We start from the raw sequence: 17,226 nt of genomic DNA on the forward strand, positions 1-17,226 counted from the left end.
GCTTTAAACAACAGCACAAACCTCAGTAACAAGTGTGTGTTTCAATTTATTTAGGTATTTAATACATTTCATTGAGTTTTAAAAATCTATAGTTCAGTATACCAAAAAGAGCAATAAAACTAACCTCAAGTCGACACACGTTAGTTAACTGTAAAGTGCCACTGAGCAAATAATCAAGATGTAAAGTTGTTATAAAGATTTATTACATGGCTTTGTTGAATTCCAATGTAGAATGCGGTGTGTTATTTCTTGATAACAGAGACCGCTGCGAAGTATAACACACCGTTGCCATGAAAAACAGAGCGTTGCTATGGACGCGGAACGGACTATTTTCTTTAGCGGAAGCAATACAATCGTTTTTAAATCAAACTCCTTTTTAAATCAATATTTTGTGTAAAATTATTTATTTATTTCGTAGGTTGCCATGTAATAAGCGGGATAATGTATAGCGAGGCGGTTGTTGTGAATAACCCCTTCAGGTTGTTCCAGTTCAGTCTGTCGGGGTTGTTATTCGCTATAATAACCGCCTCGCTATACATTATCCCTTACATAAAGCGTTTCTGAAATATCTGCATTACAATTTAGTGTGCTAACCTCTAACTTAAATATGGCAAAATGTATCACTGAATTCCATTCCCAGTCAAACCCTGACCCCTTGGCTCCAATGGGCAGATTATACCATTAATATTCAAGGACAATCTACACAATAGCACTTGATCAATACATTTGTTTATTTGCACATTACACTGAAGGCAGTTTATAATACTGAGGCATCATTCGCAACACACATTTTGGCCATTGCTCTTAATGTTTTCAGGCTGCTTCCCCCAAAGCAAATTTATCTAACCGGAAATTATGAAAATAATCAACTTATCATACAGTTAAATCACTATAATTGAAACTTAAACCTGCTATAGCACTAGTGTTACTCTTACCACATCAGAGAGATCGGTAAGAAAAAGGGACTTGAACCCTATTTTACTACTTCTGCTTTTTGTCCTTCTTAAACTCGGCGATTTGACTGAAAATGTCCACCAAATTGGAAGGAAGATCTTTTTTAAGGCTTCCAACAGAAGACCGTCCATTGTCTTGATCGCGACTGTTTCTCTCCGCTCTTTCCATCTTCTCGTCCCTACTTCGCTCCGACACGCAGCGGTTTCTGCCTTGCGAGGAACACTCCTTGGAGAAGCGATCAGATTTGTGAGAGTATTCGGATTGGGTTGAAGAGGAAGAATCCCTCCGGTTTCTGGCACGACCTGAGGCGCCGTGAGTCCCGTAACCCTCACCGTTAGCGTCAGGACCTCCCAGTCTAGACCCGTCTTTGGCGTTCTCCGGACTAACGTCTTCAAACCTACCTCTCCCGTCTTCACTCCGGCTTTTCCCCCAAGACTGCTCTCCTTCGCTGAGGAGTTTGGTTATGGACTGTTTCTGGTTGATGTAAGAGGCCGAGGTGTTCGCCGGAGCCGGAAACCAGTCGTCCTCGAGCGTTTTATCGCTGCAAGACGACACTCTCCGCTTGTGTTTCTTACTGCCGTGAGACGAGCGTCGGCGTTTGTGTTTCCGCTTCTTCGATTTCTTCCGACTCGTTGAAGGAGAGTCGTCGCCTGTGGTTGAAGATGTGTCCGAGGACGTGGAGGAAGAGGTCGACCTCTTTCTTTTCTTCTTCTTAATTCTACATGGGAGCAAACATCACACTGAAACTCGCATGGGACGTCAACAATGATTAAAAGAGTACAACACAAGAGAGTTCTTACCTTGCTTTGATGGAAGAAATACTCAGATTTCAATGGTCACGTACCCAATGCAAAGTTTTTAGAGTGAGAACACATTTTTAAATCAGGGCTAGGCGATATTTTAAAGGAACACGCCGACTTTTTGGGACTTTAGCTTATTCACCGTATCCCCCAGAGTTAGATAAGTCCACACATACCCTTCTCATCTCCGTGCGTGCCGTAACTCTGTCTGACCACTGCTAGCCTAGCTTAGCACAAAGATTGGAGGTAAATGGCTCCAGCTAGCATACTGCTCCCAATAAGTGACAAAATAATGCCAACATTTTCCTATTTACATGTTGTGATTTGTATAGTCACAGCGTGTACAAATAACAAGGTCACATGAGACACAGTCATCTTCTAACCGTATACATACTAGAAACTATACACTTATAGGGAGCAGTGTGCTAGCTGGAGCCGTTTACCTCCAGTCTTTGTGCTAAGCTAGGCTAGCAGTGGTCAGACGGCACGCACGGAGATGAGAAGGGTGTGTGTGGACTTATCTAACTCTGGGGGATACGGGGAAGAAGCTAAAGTCCCAAAAAGTCGGCGTGTTCCTTTAATAATGTTCACATTTTTAGCTTTTGAGGAATTTCAATACAAGTATCTCAATAAGCGATGCAGCAAAACTTCTTTTTTTTAATCGGAAATTAAACCAGTCATAGTAAAGTTCTTAGTCAACGAGTCTAGCACCATTTTCGGTCAGCACGTTTTCAATTGATGATTTCAGCCCTCCAAAGACTAACAGAACATTTATTTTGTTGCCATTTCAGATTAATTGTTTTGGTTGCAGAACTTTTGGGGCATCACTAACATATACAAGCAAAAGCATTATGACCACTCATGAAGCAAATTTCGTTGATTATCTCCTAAAAAGGACACATGTCAGGGTCTGGGGTAGATTAGATGGTGAGAGAACAGTCATTTCTTGTAGAAAACATTTACTAAATCACAAGCAAGTGACAGAACTGATTTACATAAATTAAACTTAGCAACTAAAATGCTTATTTTCCAAGTTTAAATCAGAGGGGCTAATAAAATATCCAGTAACACTTTAATTTACAGTCCTGTTCCCCATGTGCATACTATCTACTTATTATAATAATTGCAATAACTAGGTTCTACCCCTAAACCTAACCTTAACCCATGTAGTTATCTTATATTACAAGTACTTTCTTAGGCAAGTATCCTGTAAGTATACGCACTGTAAAAATAAACAAAATCAACCTAAAATCCTCATATTTCTAAGTAGAAAAACAAGATAGGACTGTAAAACTACTCCTTTGGAAAAATCACAGGCAAATAATAATTCTATTTAAAAAAAACAAAAAACAATAATAAGTGCATTAAAATCATCGTGGTATTTATAATGTTGCTTAAATTTATATCACAAGAAAAATCACGCAAATATATTGTGAATATTTAGGTTTATTGCCCAGCCCTAATTTAAATCCTGGACTTAAGGACCAATATCGTTTTAGTCTCAGTCTATCCACTGTTTCCCACATTGCCAATGTACATAAGAAACCACAATGCAGATTTAATGTAAATGTAATTGTTAAGGCTGTTGACACCAAGAACAATAACTATAATGCTAAATATATGACCGTCCACATTGATTACGCTCTGCTTATTATAAGCACAATGTATTTATGACATCTGCCGCTTTACATGCTCACTCTTTAAAGTGGGGTGGATTCTGATTGGCTGGCAATGTTTTAAGAATTTATTAGCCTGGGGAAAAAACAACATTCTCAAAGTTATTCCAACAATATGAATATCGTTCCTCTGTGTTGTTATAGTGTGGACGACACTATTCGTATAGAATTAGAACGATTATTAAAACTTAATATAGTTATTGTCTTTGGTGTGAACAGGACTTCCTGATTTCGACTGAACAGTGTGTGCAGAACAACTGTATTTATCTGCAGTGTGTACGTGACCAAACATGTGCATAACAGGAATAGAAACGTGAATCAAAATGGTGGTGTTGACATTACCTTTTCTCTTCTTTTAGGATTTTACGCAATTTCTCAGCACTTGTCTCCACGGTCTTAGATTTTTCCTGCTCTTTGGCAGCTTCCTGTTCTTTCAATTTAAGCGATTTCTTTAAAGCAGTTCATTTACAGGGTAAAATTGGGAAAATGATCAGGAAATTCATCAAGCATGCATGCGTGCAGCGCACAGGACGAGCAATTTCACACAAGTGTCGTTTTCACACCCCAGGCGAAGTATTCAGCGTCAGGGTGTTAAGCAATGACAAAAAGCGAGAAAACATTTTATATTTAGCAAGATGCAGTTACCGTAGTACCAGGAACAGAATACAAACCAAAGGTGGTGGGGTTTTAAGTCCACATGGGGAAATTATGTCAACCCAGTGCAATCAGGGTTAAAGGTCCCATCAGTCAGGTTTCACAGGTCCAAGATCAGATAGATACATAAATAACAAAAATACTTCATCAGTACTTCAATACTTATCAGTTCAAATAAAACGTCATGCATTTTTGTTTTTGATAACAAAAAAGTAAAAATGCAGTGTGTTTTAAAGTCCCCCTGTGGTGAAAATCCAGCTTTTAATGTAGTTTATGTGTCTATGTGGTGTTTTTAATATGCTTTAAGACAAATCATGTGTAAATTCATAAGTCGACAGCATTGCTGAGTATTTTCTCCTTAAAACTGCAGTGAACCAAAGACCAATTGTAACCAATCAGATCAACGTGTGGATCTCTGAGCTGAGTGAGTGAGTGGAGGCGGGGCTCATTTGCATATTCATAGAAACGCATATACTAAATGAGGCACGAGTTACATTCAAGATATTTTAAGGCATGAAGACATTTTTTTTCAAGGTAAAAACGCTTAAATGTGTCATTTTGGTGTCAGAAATGATTGACTACAGGGGGACTCTAACACATGCCATATCTACAGTATGTACCTGAAATACTAGAAGCTAACTGTCGGATTAAATCTGCAGAGGCAGCCAATCATGTATTAGTGACAGTCAGGTTTATCCAGCTCACCTGGATGCGTATCTGAAGCTTCTCCAGAGCCTCGGCTGCCTCTCGAAACGTGTCGTCTAACACCACGGCTCTTTTGTAGAGACCCTCGGCGGTCACCAACTTCTCTTCCTCTTCAAGTCTGCGCAGAAAAGATCAGATAAAATTAAAATCATTATGATGAAACCGTTAAAAGGATGCACAGGTGTTGTAAAAGCCTACATACACAGACACACACATCCACACAACAGCTGGATTTGATATTGATGCAGCGATTTCTCCAAGCTACAATGTCTATACTGATATTTGGCTAATTAAACATTTATGTAAAATCATGTAAAAAGAGTGTTGCTGATGTTAGGGCATTGCTAAGTTACCGGTGTCGTGTTTTGGGACATTAATATTCAGTTGTTAATAATATTAAAGGCCCCAATATACTACAAGTGAAACTGAAGTATGAACCGGTGTGACGTCGAACAAAATCAGAGCTGCTAATTTATAGTATTAGCATATTCTTTTTTCATGTTTAATACTGTAAAGCTGTTTGGTTTAAAGCAATATTTTTACCCCTAAGTGAAGAACAAAACTAAAGTCAGTTCTTAAGAGTCCACTTCCAAGTCTGTGTGACATTCAGGTCACTAGTCAGGGCACGCACTTTTCATATTGAGTTACATTTTTGAAGTTTAATTCTTACAGGTAGGGGTTTGTTCAAATTATAGGCGGCTGCTAGGGATTTTTTTGGGTGGATGCCCAGTTCAGATGAGCCCAACCCAAGTCTATATGATACTGCAATTACACTGTTTAATAAAGATTAATATACCACTGATAGAATGAGCGAGCATCCCCGGCATTTCCAGAAGTTAAGCAAGAACAAAAACAAGAACGACACATATACGGGAATATTCTGAATAGATGTTCGTACTTATAAAACCGTAACCGGAACAATCACTTTAACTGTGATGTGCCGATCAGGAAATGAATGCATGGGCATTCCTACAGGTGAATCATGCATGCATTCTTGTGATGTCTCGGGATTAAAAACATAAAATAAATGACAGTCTTGATGGAAACAAAGTTAGTCATGATTAAATAGGAAGGTCACAAAAAAACATGTCAAAACATTGCATCTGATCATGAAGTTTTGCCATGTAAATGCAGCGCAATCATGGTAAAATCACTGTATTTCGTGCAGTATTGCTTTGTTTCTGTTTTCCCACTGAAGAACTAGAGGAAGTAACAGGGTTTGTTGATGACATACTGTCCTCCTCTCTCCACGAGCGTCTGGCAGAGGTATTTCTTAGCATTCCTGTGCGTGGGACAGCTCTCCAAGGCCAGCTCAAAGTCGCCGATAGCTTTCATCAAGCTTCCTTTGGTTGCATATCTACAAGAGAATAAAAACAGCTTCAGTAATCATGCAACACGAGCCGGAGGAATAGTTGCAAATATTATAGCATGAAAAAATGACTCTTTATATTGACGTGTTGTGACTTACAGAGCTCCGCGCGCCACAAGCGCCTCCACGTTGTTGGTGTCGATCTCTAAGGCCTTGTTGTACTCGTTCATTGCTTCTACATGACGACCCGATTTGAAATGGTCAACACCAGTTTTAACGCTATAATGATTTGAAGAAATGATACGGTCAGCATTAGTTTATTCAGTTTTGAACTTAAATATTTAGTAAATGAAAAATAAGAGTCATTAAAAGAAATGAAACAAAAAAATTCTTAAAATTGTACTATTTGTATTTATGCTTGTTTATTTGTATTTATGTTAGTTTACAACTTAAACAGCATTTTCAAGAAACATTTCAATTTAATAACTCTAAAAATGTCATGTGGTGCAACCATCAAGAAAAAAATAATAATAATAACAACATGTTTTCCTTGCATTAATCTTAATTAAAAAAAGAAAGAAATTCACTTTAAATAAGGTTTCATTAGTTAAACTAACAATTAAAAATAATTATACAGCATTTATAAGTCATTTACATTTACAATATTTACTAATAAAACATTTTTTCACTAAAAGTTGTATTTGTTAACATTAGTTAACGCCCTGTGAAGTAACATGAACAAACAATCATATTTTTTTATTAACTAACATTGACAAAGATAATTAAATGTTGTAACAAATATATTATTCACTGTTAGTTCATGTTAGATAATACAGATAATAAACATAACAAATGAGACCTTGTTGTACAGTTACCAAAACAAATTATATATTTTAAAATAATAAAACGTTTTGGGGAAAGTTCCTTTTAAAAGTAATGCATTACAGTAATGTGATACTCCCTAAAACAAGTAGCTAACGTGAACGTTTGGCAAACGTGAACTTCCTTCCACAGCAAAAGTGAAATTAATAAAGCCTCATGCTGAAGGAAATGTGTTTGTTTATTAGTATGGTTGACCTGGACCATCGAAGGTCAGCAACAAAGACACTGGTTAATAAAGTGAGATTAAATAAAGTATATTTGTGTTGATTGACATCAGTAATGAGTAATTATATATATATATATATATATATATATATATATATATATATATACACACATATATATATATATATATATATACATACACACAGTGAGGAAAGTAAGTATTTGAACACCCTGCTATTTTGCAAGTTCTCCCACTTGGAAATCATGGAGGGGTCTGAAATTGTCATCGTAGGTGCATGTCCACTGTGAGAGACATAATCCAAAAAAAAAAAAAATCCAGAAATCACAATATATGATTTTTTAACTATTTATTTGTATGATACAGCTGCAAATAAGTATTTGAACACCTGTCTATCAGCTAGAATTCTGACCCTCAAAGACCTGTTAGTCTGCCTTTAAAATGTCCACCTCCACTCCATTTATTATCCTAAATTAGATGCACCTGTTTGAGGTCGTTAGCTGCATAAAGACACCTGTCCACCCCATACAATCAGTAAGAATCCAACTACTAACATGGCCAAGACCAAAGAGCTGTCCAAAGACACTAGAGACAAAATTGTACACCTCCACAAGGCTGGAAAGGGCTACGGGGAAATTGCCAAGCAGCTTGGTGAAAAAAGGTCCACTGTTGGAGCAATCATTAGAAAATGGAAGAAGCTAAACATGACTGTCAATCTCCCTCGGACTGGGGCTCCATGCAAGATCTCACCTCGTGGGGTCTCAATGATCCTAAGAAAGGTGAGAAATCAGCCCAGAACTACACGGGAGGAGCTGGTCAATGACCTGAAAAGAGCTGGGACCACCGTTTCCAAGGTTACTGTTGGTAATACACTAAGACGTCATGGTTTGAAATCATGCATGGCACGGAAGGTTCCCCTGCTTAAACCAGCACATGTCAAGGCCCGTCTTAAGTTTGCCAATGACCATTTGGATGATCCAGAGGAGTCATGGGAGAAAGTCATGTGGTCAGATGAGACCAAAATAGAACTTTTTGGTCATAATTCCACTAAACGTGTTTGGATGAAGAAGAATGATGAGTACCATCCCAAGAACACCATCCCTACTGTGAAGCATGGGGGTGGTAGCATCATGCTTTGGGGGTGTTTTTCTGCACATGGGACAGGGCGACTGCACTGTATTAAGGAGAGGATGACCGGGGCCATGTATTGCGAGATTTTGGGGAACAACCTCCTTCCCTCAGTTAGAGCATTGAAGATGGGTCGAGGCTGGGTCTTCCAACATGACAATGACCCGAAGCACACAGCCAGGATAACCAAGGAGTGGCTCTGTAAGAAGCATATCAAGGTTCTGGCGTGGCCTAGCCAGTCTCCAGACCTAAATCCAATAGAGAATCTTTGGAGGGAGCTCAAACTCCGTGTTTCTCAGCGACAGCCCAGAAACCTGACTGATCTAGAGAAGATCTGTGTGGAGGAGTGGGCCAAAATCCCTCCTGCAGTGTGTGCAAACCTGGTGAAAAACTACAGGAAACGTTTGACCTCTGTAATTGCAAACAAAGGCTACTGTACCAAATATTAACATTGATTTTCTCAAGTGTTCAAATACTTATTTGCAGCTGTATCATACAAATAAATACAAAAAAATCATACATTGTGATATCTGGATTTTTTTTTTTTTTTTTTGATTATGTCTCTCACAGTGGACATGCACCTACGATGACAATTTCAGACCCCTCCATGATTTCTAAGTGGGAGAACTTGCAAAATAGCAGGGTGTTCAAATACTTATTTTCCTCACTGTATATATATATCAGTAATGACATCTATCAATCAACAACAGGGTGGAGTTTAAAACTAAGAAGTTTTGAGAAATAAAAATCACGCGTCCACTACGTATTGGATTTAATGCAGTAAGTCTCAAAAACTTGGTAAAAACAAACCATTTCAAGGCCCAGGACACAGATTGCTTCTTCCGAATAGCTGTTCCAAAATCCTCCTCTTTGAAGCGCTTGCTGTACATATAAACAAATCTGTTTAACTGAGAAAACACCAATACAACTGGGAATGACATAAGTGTATAAGAGAGAATGTACCTCTGTAGCCCCCTCATTAGAGAAGGAGTTTGTGTCCCACTTATTCCCAGCTTTGCCAGGAGGTAGTCCACATTTAAGGGGTTGGACAAGCCAAGCGAGTCCTCCAAAAGCTTCTCATAAGTCTCGTTGCAATCTGTGGCCACCATTTCACCCCGGCTGAAAGAGTGGAAGTAACAATCAACAACAGGAAGTCTGAGATAAATGTTCGTTTTCTTTATTCAACATACGTATAATGAAGAGGAAGCTCTTCCTTGCTTATGACACCCAGTTTGACTTTATTCAAGTGAGTAGCCAGCGAAGATGAATACAGGGATAGCGTCAACTTCTCGTGGTAGCGGTCAATGTCCTTCACCCCAGCTGTGGAATAAAACATCACTTTATCCAATGAATAATCCGTTTATACACTAATGCACTGATTTTCCTTTTTAAAAAGAGTACAAAAAACACCATACCTCTGATTAAATCCCCAATTTGGTAATAAGACAAAGGATCGTCATGATTTCCAGTCGAAGGTACATTTCTTATTGGACAGAGGGCCTTTTGATAGATAACATTAATTTTTAGAATCACATTTCACTGACAAGCTGCATATGGTTTCATATGGGTTTGAAAAACTTTCACACAATTTTCAGCAAAACTTTCCATTTAAAGACTCAAGTAAAAAGTAATATATTCCTTACATTTTGACATTAATCATATGGAAGCTTGTTTCCGCCACAGAATAAATAAAAAAATAGAAAAGGCAACTATGACTATTTATCTCGCAATTCTGACTTTACAACTCGCAATTATGAGTTTATATCTCACATTTCTGAGAGAAAAAAAAGGTGAGAATTGCAAGATTATTTCACATTTTTGAGAAAAAAGTCAATATAAACTTATTTTTGAATTTGTGAGTTATAAATTCAGCTCACAATTCAGATTTTTTTTTACTTTAATGTGAAGCCAAACCCCCTCATGGAAGAAGAAAGCTGAGCGCTAATCAGGATCAACTAAACGCTGGGTTTTTAAAGTATGTGAAGTTCATGTATTGTTGCAGTAAACTTGCACAACACTCTTGAATGAATAAATAGGGACATCAACATTTACATTAACATGACGCGAAACAAAAACTGTGATTGGTTGATTTGCATATCAGTCAGACGTCCTCTTGCGCGGCCCTTGGCCAATGAAAGCTGCGATATAATCCAGACCTTTGATATTTGATATATAAATTGATATCCTTACTGACTATGAGAGTTTAGCCTATATTATTTTTTTATTTTTTTCATTTTTCATTTTGTTATAACATGGTGGAAACAAGCTTCCATATAATCATTAATTGCAAAAAAAAAGAAGAGATATTAAAAAAAAAAAACATCATGAATTATTTATTAAAAATACATTTATATTTGGAATTCTGTTGCTGATGCCGGCCATTAGTGGTGTAGAATTACACACTTCAGAGAAGAAACAGATAAATCAACCCAACCTTTATCTCAAGATCCTCGATATCCCTCTCCAGTCCCCCAGCAGTGCAGAGAAGCGTTACAAATAAACCGAAGTCTCGTACTGAATTGATCCTTCCGATAAGCATGTCTCCGCGCTCCACGTCCCGGTAGAAGAGCTCACGTCGCTCTTCAAACGACACCTCCATGAACTGCTCCAGCGGGGGCATGATGGCGTACGCCTCTGAGACGACAACATACTCATTAGAGAAAGAGTTCGTGTGAAACACAAAAGTAGAATTTTAGAAGTATATCCTGGTTGCTCATTTCCATACAATTAAAGTGAATTGGGACTGGGGCTACAACGAAACATAACACATAAATCATACAGACTACTTTAACTTTTGGTGCCCATTCACTTTATATGGAAAAGAGCGAACAGGTGATGGGTTTGGAACAAAATGAGTGTGAATAAATCTTCCTTAAACAGAAATGATTTTGAATTTCATTTGAAGGTAAAGATGACAGTCTACCTCCAGATTCCTCCTGCCATTCATCTGCAGGTGTGGATGATTTCCACGATGGTGCAAACAGAAGATCAGCTTTCCTTGCTATGTACTGTTCCAGAACAGGACTTGTATCTTCTTTATCCCTGTTTTAAACCAAGAACAACATCCACCAATCAGAGATGTCTTTTACACGTGAGTGTGTGCATTTATTTTATATAGTGTATTTTAATTATAGTATTTGAGACAGACCCCTGGGTATAAATAATAACTGTCAGTTAAAATAATATTTCCCATCAAATTATGTAAAAACAAATTCACTTGACAAAAACAAAAAAACACTTACTTAAATTGTATGACTTCAGATGCGTATGGAAGGCCATTTCTGCCACATAAGAAAACAAAATCATACTTTGATAAATCATAATACTAAGTTATACTTATTAAACAAAAAGTCGAAGTTCTGACGTGCTAAGTCGTATTTATGAGATGAACAGTGGAAATTATTACAAACCAAGTGATAATTCTGACATAAAATAGTTGAAATTATTACATTAAAGGGTTAGTTCACCTAAAAATGAAAATTCTGACACCATTTATACACCCACGTCGTTCCAAACCCGTAAAATGTTCATGCGGTTTCGGAACACAAATAAATATATATTTTTTAATCTATTAATAAAATCTGAGAGATTCTGTCAATACATTGACAACTACGCAACTTTGACGCTTCAATAAGTTAATAAACAGATCATAAAACTAATCCATATGAAATTAGTGGTTTAGTCCAAATTTTCTGAAGAGACCCGATCGCGTCATATGATGAATTGATTAAATTTAGGCTTTTAATCACATATAAACATTCATCAATGCAAACATCAGTTGTAGTAAACAGAAAACTCAAGCATGTACGCTTGACGTGCGAAAACAGATGAGGTTAATTTTCGTGTTACGCAGCACGTTTGAGCTTCTGCAAGAACCAATGAGGTTCATTCCCGTGTTACGCAGCACGTTTGAGCTTCTGCAAGAACCAATGAGGTTCATTCCCGTGTTACGCAGCACGTTTGAGCTTCTGCAAGAACCAATGAGGTTCATTCTCGTGTTACGCAGCACGTTTGAGCTTCAGCAAGAACCAATGAGGTTCATTCCCGTGTTACGCAGCACGTTTGAGCTTCTGCAAGAACCAATGAGGTTCATTCCCGTGTTACGCAGCACGTTTGAGCTTCAGCAAGAACCAATGAGGTTCATTCCCGTGTTACGCAGCACGTTTGAGCTTCTGCAAGAACCAATGAGGTTCATTCCCGTGTTACGCAGCACGTTTGAGCTTCAGCAAGAACCAATGAGGTTCATTCTCGTGTTACGCAGCACGTTTGAGCTTCAGCAAGAACCAATGAGGTTCATTCCCGTGTTACGCAGCACGTTTGAGCTTCAGCAAGAACCAATGAGGTTCATTCCCGTGTTACGCAGCACGTTTGAGCTTCTGCAAGAACCAATGAGGTTCATTCCCGTGTTACGCAGCACGTTTGAGCTTCTGCAAGAACCAATGAGGTTCATTCCCGTGTTACGCAGCACGTTTGAGCTTCAGCAAGAACCAATGAGGTTCATTCCCGTGTTACGCAGCACGTTTGAGCTTCTGCAAGAACCAATGAGGTTCATTCCCGTGTTACGCAGCACGTTTGAGCTTCAGCAAGAACCAATGAGGTTCATTCTCGTGTTACGCAGCACGTTTGAGCTTCAGCAAGAACCAATGAGGTTCATTCTCGTGTTACGCAGCACGTTTGAGCTTCTGTAAGAACCAATGAGGTTCATTCTCGTGTTACGCAGCACGTTTGAGCTTCTGCAAGAACCAATGAGGTTCATTCTCGTGTTACGCAGCACGTTTGAGCTTCTGTAAGAACCAGAGGTTCATTCTCGTGTTACGCAGCACGTTTGAGCTTCTGCAAGAGCCAATGAGGTTCATTCCCGTGTTACGCAGCACGTTTGAGCTTCTGCAAGAACCAATGAGGTTCATTCTCGTGTTACGCAGCACGTTTGAGCTTCTGCAAGAACCAATGAGGTTCATTCCCGTGTTACGCAGCACGTTTGAGCTTCTGCAAGAACCAATGAGGTTCATTCTCGTGTTACGCAGCACGTTTGAGCTTCAGCAAGAACCAATGAGGTTCATTCCCGTGTTACGCAGCACGTTTGAGCTTCTGCAAGAACCAATGAGGTTCATTCCCGTGTTACGCAGCACGTTTGAGCTTCAGCAAGAACCAATGAGGTTCATTCTCGTGTTACGCAGCACGTTTGAGCTTCAGCAAGAACCAATGAGGTTCATTCTCGTGTTACGCAGCACGTTTGAGCTTCAGCAAGAACCAATGAGGTTCATTCCCGTGTTACGCAGCACGTTTGAGCTTCTGCAAGAACCAATGAGGTTCATTCCCGTGTTACGCAGCACGTTTGAGCTTCAGCAAGAACCAATGAGGTTCATTCCCGTGTTACGCAGCACGTTTGAGCTTCAGCAAGAACCAATGAGGTTCATTCTCGTGTTACGCAGCACGTTTGAGCTTCAGCAAGAACCAATGAGGTTCATTCTCGTGTTACGCAGCACGTTTGAGCTTCTGTAAGAACCAATGAGGTTCATTCTCGTGTTACGCAGCACGTTTGAGCTTCTGCAAGAACCAATGAGGTTCATTCTCGTGTTACGCAGCACGTTTGAGCTTCTGTAAGAACCAGAGGTTCATTCTCGTGTTACGCAGCACGTTTGAGCTTCTGCAAGAGCCAATGAGGTTCATTCTCGTGTTACACAGCACGTTTGAGCTTCTGCAAGAACCAATGAGGTTCATTCTCGTGTTACGCAGCACGTTTGAGCTTCAGCAAGAACCAATGAGGTTCATTCTCGTGTTACGCAGCACGTTTGAGCTTCTGCAAGAACCAATGAGGTTCATTCTCGTGTTACGCAGCACGTTTGAGCTTCAGCAAGAACCAATGAGGTTCATTCCCGTGTTACGCAGCACGTTTGAGCTTCAGAAAGAACCAATGAGGTTCATTCCAGTGTTACGCAGCACGTTTGAGCTTCAGCAAGAACCAATGAGGTTCATTCTCGTGTCACGCAGCACGTTTGAGCTTCAGCAAGAACCAATGAGGTTCATTCCAGTGTTACGCAGCACGTTTGAGCTTCAGAAAGAACCAATGAGGTTCATTCCAGTGTTACGCAGCACGTTTGAGCTTCTGCAAGAACCAATGAGGTTCATTCTCGTGTTACGCAGCACGTTTGAGCTTCTGCAAGAACCAATGAGGTTCATTCTCGTGTTACGCAGCACGTTTGAGCTTCAGCAAGAACCAATGAGGTTCATTCTCGTGTTACGCAGCACGTTTGAGCTTCAGCAAGAACCAATGAGGTTCATTCTCGTGTTACGCAGCACGTTTGAGCTTCTGCAAGAACCAATGAGGTTCATTCTCGTGTTACGCAGCACGTTTGAGCTTCAGCAAGAACCAATGAGGTTCATTCTCGTGTTACGCAGCACGTTTGAGCTTCAGCAAGAACCAATGAGGTTCATTCCCGTGTTACGCAGCACGTTTGAGCTTCAGCAAGAACCAATGAGGTTCATTCCCGTGTCACACAGCACGTTTGAGCTTCAGCAAGAACCAATGAGGTTCATTCCCGTGTTACGCAGCACGTTTGAGCTTCAGCAAGAACCAATGAGGTTCATTCTCGTGTTACGCAGCACGTTTGAGCTTCAGCAAGAACCAATGAGGTTCATTCTCGTGTCACGCAGCACGTTTGAGCTTCAGCAAGAACCAATGAGGACAAGCACGTGTTACGCAGCACGTTTGAGCTTCAGCAAGAACCAATGAGGTTCATTCTCGTGTTTCGCAGCACGTTTGAGCTTCAGCAAGAACCAATGAGGATATATTTATGTTTACTGATTAATGTGAATAAAAGCCTAAATTTGATCTGTTTGTCATGTAAAACAATCCCATCTTTAAAAAAAATTGGACTAAACCGCTCAACGATCTCTTTATGAACTTTTTGGAGCGTCAAAGTGGTTGTTGTGTAGCTGTAAATAGAGGGACAGAAACCTCGCAGATTTCATTTTAAATTTTTAAAAAGAACGAAAGTCTTACGGGTGTGGAACAACATGAGGGTGAGTAAATGATGCAATAATTTTCATTTTTAGGTGAACTAAATCTTTAAATACTAATTAAAAGATTAAAAAGTCGAAATTATGAGATACAAGATCGAAACTATAACTTTCTATATCATAATTATGCCTTTTTATGTCAATGTTTTCTTAAGTGGCAGAAAAGATTTATATTGTAGTAATACAAGTCGTATCGTATGGACTACTTTTATGCTGCTTTTAAATATAATAAAGCTCTAGTCTCCATTCACTTTAATTGTACGGAAAAGAACAACACGAACGTTCTGTTAAATGTCTCAATTCGCGTTCAACAGGAGAACAAAAAAATAATACGTGTCATACATGTTTGAAACGACATGCAGTCGAGCAGCTAATTGATTAAACAGCATTATCATTATTAATTATTCAATTATTTTGGACAGAATAGCTATTCCTTTAAGTAGCCTAACGAGCTATTTATAGTGCCCTGGGGTCACAACGCAAACATGATATTAGGGATCAAATGAAACCATGCACAACGATCATAAAAACGACTCTTACCTTTGGTTAAGAGTTTTGGCGAGATCAGCAGCCACATTTTTAAAGTCTGGGTTTTCATTCTGTTCACATTTTAACAGTGACAACAGGTTTTCACCATGATACGATACAGACTGTCTGAGTAAATCTCTCTCCATTATCAGTGTCTCCAACACCACATTTTTACACTAAATGTGTGCAGAAATAACACCCCAATATTAACACAGATAATAAATAGAGGGGAGACTTCAACTTAACTGATACTAGTAAGTAACTATTAACTATTATCATCTGTTAACCTTTCAGATACTTGCTGAAAACCCGACAAAGATTGTAGAAAGCAAAAGTGTCTGAAATTGAGCAGAAATAGCTGCAACTGTAAACGTGACTATGCCAAACGCGAGACGTGGAAACCGGAAGCGAACCGGAAAAAGACTTTACTTCAAACATTTTTGGACATCCTTAAAGATATATATATATATATATTTTAAAATCTTCGCAATTGCATTAAAATACAGCTATTTAGGATGTAGTTTGCTTCGCTTAGACGGAGCATTAGCCAAACAAGAAGCACACGAGAGGAGGTACAAACGGGAAACGTTTTGTTGTTGTCTTGTTTTCAAAATTAAAGTCGATGATAAAAAACAAGCATCAGGTTTCGCGGTTTTCAAAATAAAAGTAACATAGGAATTGTTGTTGTTTTTTTAAATTAAAGTTATTCCACTACTAACACACAAAATACAAACTACATTTTTTTATTCAAACTGCAATCACATCTAATCCCAAATGCTCTGAATTCTAAAGAATCCTGTAGAATATTAAATAAATAAATAAATACATACATTTTGAGAGGAATGGAAATGAGACTTACGAAAACATCTTACAAAAAAAAAAATTCAGTAGACAAAATCTACATAAAACATTTTACAAGTTGTGAGTTGTGAAAATTACGTGATCTAGGACATTTATACAGTGCATGCCATTGTAAGACTGTACGTCCATTCCTCACAGCTTCATTTTTATCTGTTTTAAATTCAATATGGCATTTAACCAGAGGATTTATGAATGACAGTGAAGCACACAACTGATGCTGGTAGGTCACATGATTATGACAACATGACGGATGTATATGCCAGATTACATTCACGCTTATAATAAACAGAATATTATGCATTGGTTTGTATGATAATACACAATATAGTTATTGTAGTGATCTTTATTAAGGCCGAGCATTTAGGCTTTGGTATCGGCTTTATAATACGCAAATTCCATCTGATAACATAACAATGCTAATTATATGGGAGAAATTGTTAATAATCAAATCCATGCACTAACATAAAAAATAGTCTGATCTCTCTCTGTAGAACAGCATGGCATATTTATATTGTATGAGTTACT

The 17,226-nt window shown here is 38.6% G+C and overlaps 1 protein-coding gene across 2 annotated transcripts; it reads right to left on the reverse strand.

Annotated features, from left to right (window-relative positions):
- Window positions 1–710: 710 nt before the first annotated feature.
- ttc14 (tetratricopeptide repeat domain 14) lies at window positions 711–16,449 on the reverse strand. Of its 2 annotated transcripts, XM_084117320.1 has the most exons (13): window positions 15,853–16,449; window positions 11,535–11,573; window positions 11,216–11,334; window positions 10,727–10,926; window positions 9,708–9,792; window positions 9,483–9,612; window positions 9,256–9,411; window positions 9,103–9,174; window positions 6,258–6,377; window positions 6,024–6,146; window positions 4,790–4,907; window positions 3,773–3,879; window positions 711–1,672 (listed from the first exon to the last, which is right to left on the reverse strand). In XM_084117320.1, the coding sequence occupies exons 1-13, from the start codon at window positions 15,984–15,986 to the stop codon at window positions 982–984; spliced, it is 2,094 nt and encodes a 697-aa protein (XP_083973446.1). In that variant the 5' UTR covers window positions 15,987–16,449; the 3' UTR covers window positions 711–981. The 2 variants fall into 2 exon arrangements, with proteins under 2 accessions (XP_083973446.1, XP_083973447.1); XM_084117321.1 differs by lacking the exon at window positions 11,535–11,573.
- Between the last annotated feature and the right edge of the window lie 777 nt (window positions 16,450–17,226).

Source organism: Abramis brama (assembly GCF_963993115.1).
Source record: "Abramis brama genome assembly, chromosome: 6".
In the NCBI taxonomy this organism is placed as follows: domain Eukaryota; kingdom Metazoa; phylum Chordata; class Actinopteri; order Cypriniformes; family Leuciscidae; genus Abramis; species Abramis brama.